The sequence below is a fragment of the Protomyctophum bolini genome (assembly GCF_963924005.1).
Source record: "Protomyctophum bolini genome assembly, chromosome: 15".
NCBI lineage: Eukaryota > Metazoa > Chordata > Actinopteri > Myctophiformes > Myctophidae > Protomyctophum > Protomyctophum bolini.
Genome location: NC_137876.1, coordinates 32,417,930 through 32,421,897, shown reverse-complemented (window position 1 = coordinate 32,421,897; position 3,968 = coordinate 32,417,930). Strand labels below are relative to the sequence as shown.

The following is a 3,968-nucleotide window of genomic DNA, read 5'->3' as shown; positions in this document are numbered from 1 at the left end:
GCACAGTGCATCTGAATTTGGGTAGCACGCTGCTTGCACCCAATGGTATAAAAAGGGGGTTAATCATTTACGCAGCCACTTAACACGCGGATGTGTATTTATTTACTTATCAGTCAATTTCCCTCCCCGCAAGTGCACTTTTGCATGTCTGATAAGGCATAACACAAACAATCCTGCAATCACTGGAGGCCCTCTCATGGCCATTAAAAGTCAGTAGTTCAACTGAGGCTTGTTCAGAGGCGGAGTGGTTCTCCAACTCTCAAGTCCATATAGGCCTTTCATGAAGAGGCCCTCGTCGTAAACATCACTACAGTTAATAAAGTGTATTGTTGTGGTCACTCCCGCAGCCCTAAAATACTGCCTTATCAGAGCATACAGCCAGCAACATGTCAGTAACTCCAAATGCATCTGTAGAAGCACATCACTATACGTGCTACACAATGACAGGTTGAACAGTATGATCGATCATGTACAATTCTGGTTATTGTTAGTAGGAGGGGTAGGGAGCCAACGTGAAATTACGCTGGGCAGTGCTGGGCGAAAGAAGGCTATAGGGCTGCTTTGTTTTGTTGCCGATGCCCCGCCTCTGATGGTAGCCTTAAACCTGGCAGCCAGCTAAAACAAACGAAAGCCAGCACCGAGCTCCCACTCAATCCAATTAAGGCGGACTTCGGGCGCTCTCATACGTGTTCAGTGGGATCGACGTTGAGACAACAGGAACCAGCAGAGGGGCTTTGGGCGAAGAAAAAACACAGAGGAGAGATTGCCTTGCCTTCTAATTTCCAGCCCCATTTCCAGCCCCAGAACAATGTCGATGAGCCCCAAGCATACGACTCCGTTTTCTGTTTCCGATATTTTGAGTCCCCTCGAGGAGAGCTATAAAAAAGTAAGTATGGAGAATAACAACTTGGGGGCACACCTCACTTGTTACCGACAGCCGCAGGTCTCTCAGGCGGCGATGCAGCAGCACCACATGGGCCATAATGGGACTGTTTCTGCGGCTTACCACATGACCGCGGCAGGTGTATCTCAGTTGTCACACAGTGCCATGGGGGGCTACTGTAACGGCAACCTGGGAAACATGGGAGATCTTCCGCCGTACCAGGACGGCATGAGGAGCAGCGCCGCAGCGACCGGCTGGTACGGAGCCAATCCAGATCCGCGCTTTTCAACCAGTGAGTAATACCCATGCAGTTCCTATAACTTATACTTTGAATCAGGGAAAGATGAGGGATTTTTATCCTGGTCTTTGTAATGACTTTCAAATAAGACTTTCAAAGATATACATGTAGCCTATATACCTATAGGCTACATGTATACCTTTGTGTTTGCGGGTCTGACACCTGTTTAGGTTATCTTAATAGACCTATTGTTCAGCCGCGACGCTCGCATGTCATAATGCAGTCTAGCCTATTGAATTGCATTCTGTTTGACTGAATGCATTTTAATTGACAGCGGTGCTTTTGACCCTCCTATAAGTTATAGCCTGTGTAAACAGAATAACAATTGCAGGGTTAGTGATTCAGAGGGCCTATAATCGCCCTGTTTTCCCCATCAGTTACCTAGCAGTTATGTCACCGCTTTAGACTATTTATTTGTAATGTATCTGTTTGTTTGTTTTATAAAATTACGAATTAATTAATTCTCTTCTTTTTTCCCTCCCTCAGTCTCTCGCTTTATGGGCTCTTCTTCGGGCATGAATATGGGCAGCATGGGTAGTCTCAGCTCCTTGGCAGATGTGGGCAAAGGCATGGGTCCATTATCAAGCACCCCGAGGAGAAAGAGACGTGTGTTGTTCTCCCAGGCTCAGGTCTATGAGCTGGAGCGACGCTTCAAACAGCAGAAATACCTCTCGGCGCCGGAACGAGAGCACCTGGCGAGTATGATCCACCTCACCCCGACGCAGGTCAAAATCTGGTTTCAAAATCACCGGTACAAAATGAAGAGGCAGGCTAAGGACAAGGTATCCCAGCAACAGATGCAACAGGAGAGCGGTTCGTGTCAGCAGCAGCAGCAGTCGCCACGGCGGGTGGCCGTGCCAGTGCTGGTAAAAGACGGAAAGCCCTGCCAAGGCAGCGGCCATGCGCCGACCTCCGCCGGTCAGACCCACCACCAGCAGGGTGGTAACGTTATGATCATGTCCAACAACACTTCGGGCCTCGGTCCACATCAAACCCAGCAGGTGGGCAGCACGGGGCACTCGCCAGATTTAGCGCAACACTCAACCAGTCCGCCATCACTCCAAACCCAAGTGACCGGCCTTTCTCACCTGAACTCCTCCAGTGCCGACTACGGCACTGCCCTCCAATGTTCCGCCTTGTTATACGGAAGAACGTGGTGACAAGAGCGCCAACTCGTATAAAAAAAGAAACTTGTTACCTAGCCTATAAAACCGACAATTGACATTTTCGCTACAGACTGCATAAGTTACTGTGCGCATTAAGACCGCTGATCTTCTCGTTCTTACATTTTTAAAGTGGCTGGAAAGACTTTTGAGGGGGTAAAAAGAAGAGAAACTTTTGAACTATAACGCTGCCAACGTGCAAGTGCAGTTTCTTGGGGATTATTTATGTAAATTATACTGAGGAAAAAAAGGAAGCATGAGCAGTTGTAGGCCATCTGCTTTTGGTCCAGAAAGAAAGAACCAAACACTTCGACAATAGCCTGTATAGACATTGCCTATACTGTATGGGGGGCCTTTAAACTTTTTTCCACCCACAGATGGCTCTGGTTTATAATTGAATTTACTGTAAAACGTAGACCTAGATTGTATATTTCTGTAAAAGGTTTCAACTGGATAGGTACTGTATCTGTTGTATACAGTTTTGACGCTATTGGCGGTTTGTTGTCGTTCCACTGGTATTTGTACGTTTTAATTTCTTTGTAACTTATATAGATATTTGACTTAATACAAAGCAGTCCTATTAATAAATTATGGAAACACAATTCTGATTTTTTTTGTTTAGATAGATTATATTGGGTTTCAATCGGCTCAAATGTACCCACCCAAACAAAGCCTATTATTATTATTATTATTATTATTATTATTATTATTATTATTATTATTATTATCAGTATTAGTTATCATTAGGCCTACTTTGTAATAGGTTTTTATATTATGCAGCCTGTCGCCTACGAAACAAGGAAACGGTTGAGGAAACGACATGTTTTCATTATGCTTTTCAGAGCATGGATTGGTCTATGACTTATTTCTATATAGGAAATTGTGCTCCAAATTCTTAATTTTAAATCTGCTCGTCCCTGCATGAACCATACATAATAAACGAGGGGCAAATAGCCTACCATAAAGGTATCACCGATTCCGATTTAAGAATTTGATCATATTATAGCCTATGACAGATTTATCATTTAAGCTATATAATATCAATTGCATGCCAGTGCCGCGGCTTTACTTTCTCTTTTGCGCGGGTGTGCGCTCGTATATGCTGAATGTGAGTCAGAAAGGTGAGGTCTCGGCTCCCAACATCAAACAAACGCTCCTCAAAGGAAAGCTTATCGATGAAATCCCTGGCCAAACATCACGGTATTCTTTTCAAATAGCTTGCAAGACAAGTTCTCTGCGCTATTGGCGCTATCAGCAGTTGGTTTATCAATAATCAATCAGTGAATTGAAAAGAAAAGGACTGAGGTTCTTTGTTTTGCATGCGCATTGATAGGAAACCAAACCACCGAATGTCTTAAAATACAAACCCACTCCTTTATTTTTCCACTCATGACATATAGTTTTAGTTTATTTCAAGGATTATTATTATTATTTATTTTCAAAAGTGCAAGCACTCTTTCGAAAGTGCGTCTTGTCCCCAAAGCACAATGGCGTGTTGCAGTGGCCTTGAATAGGCCTACCTACGGCTGTTAATGTTAATGTATATTGTGTGCTATTGCCAAATGTTTTGAAAGCATTACCGTTGCACAATTTTAATTGATTGGAGAAGGTTACGACTGAAATT

The 3,968-nt window shown here is 44.0% G+C and overlaps 1 protein-coding gene across 1 annotated transcript; it reads left to right on the top strand.

The window, feature by feature from the left end:
- Positions 1-704: 704 nt before the first annotated feature.
- Positions 705-2,341, top strand: nkx2.1 (NK2 homeobox 1; the record flags this gene model as incomplete). The annotated part of the gene is made up of 2 exons (XM_080784903.1): positions 705-1,175; positions 1,668-2,341. The coding sequence occupies exons 1-2, from the start codon at positions 809-811 to the stop codon at positions 2,339-2,341; spliced, it is 1,041 nt and encodes a 346-aa protein (XP_080641029.1). The 5' UTR covers positions 705-808.
- Positions 2,342-3,968: the final 1,627 nt, after the last annotated feature.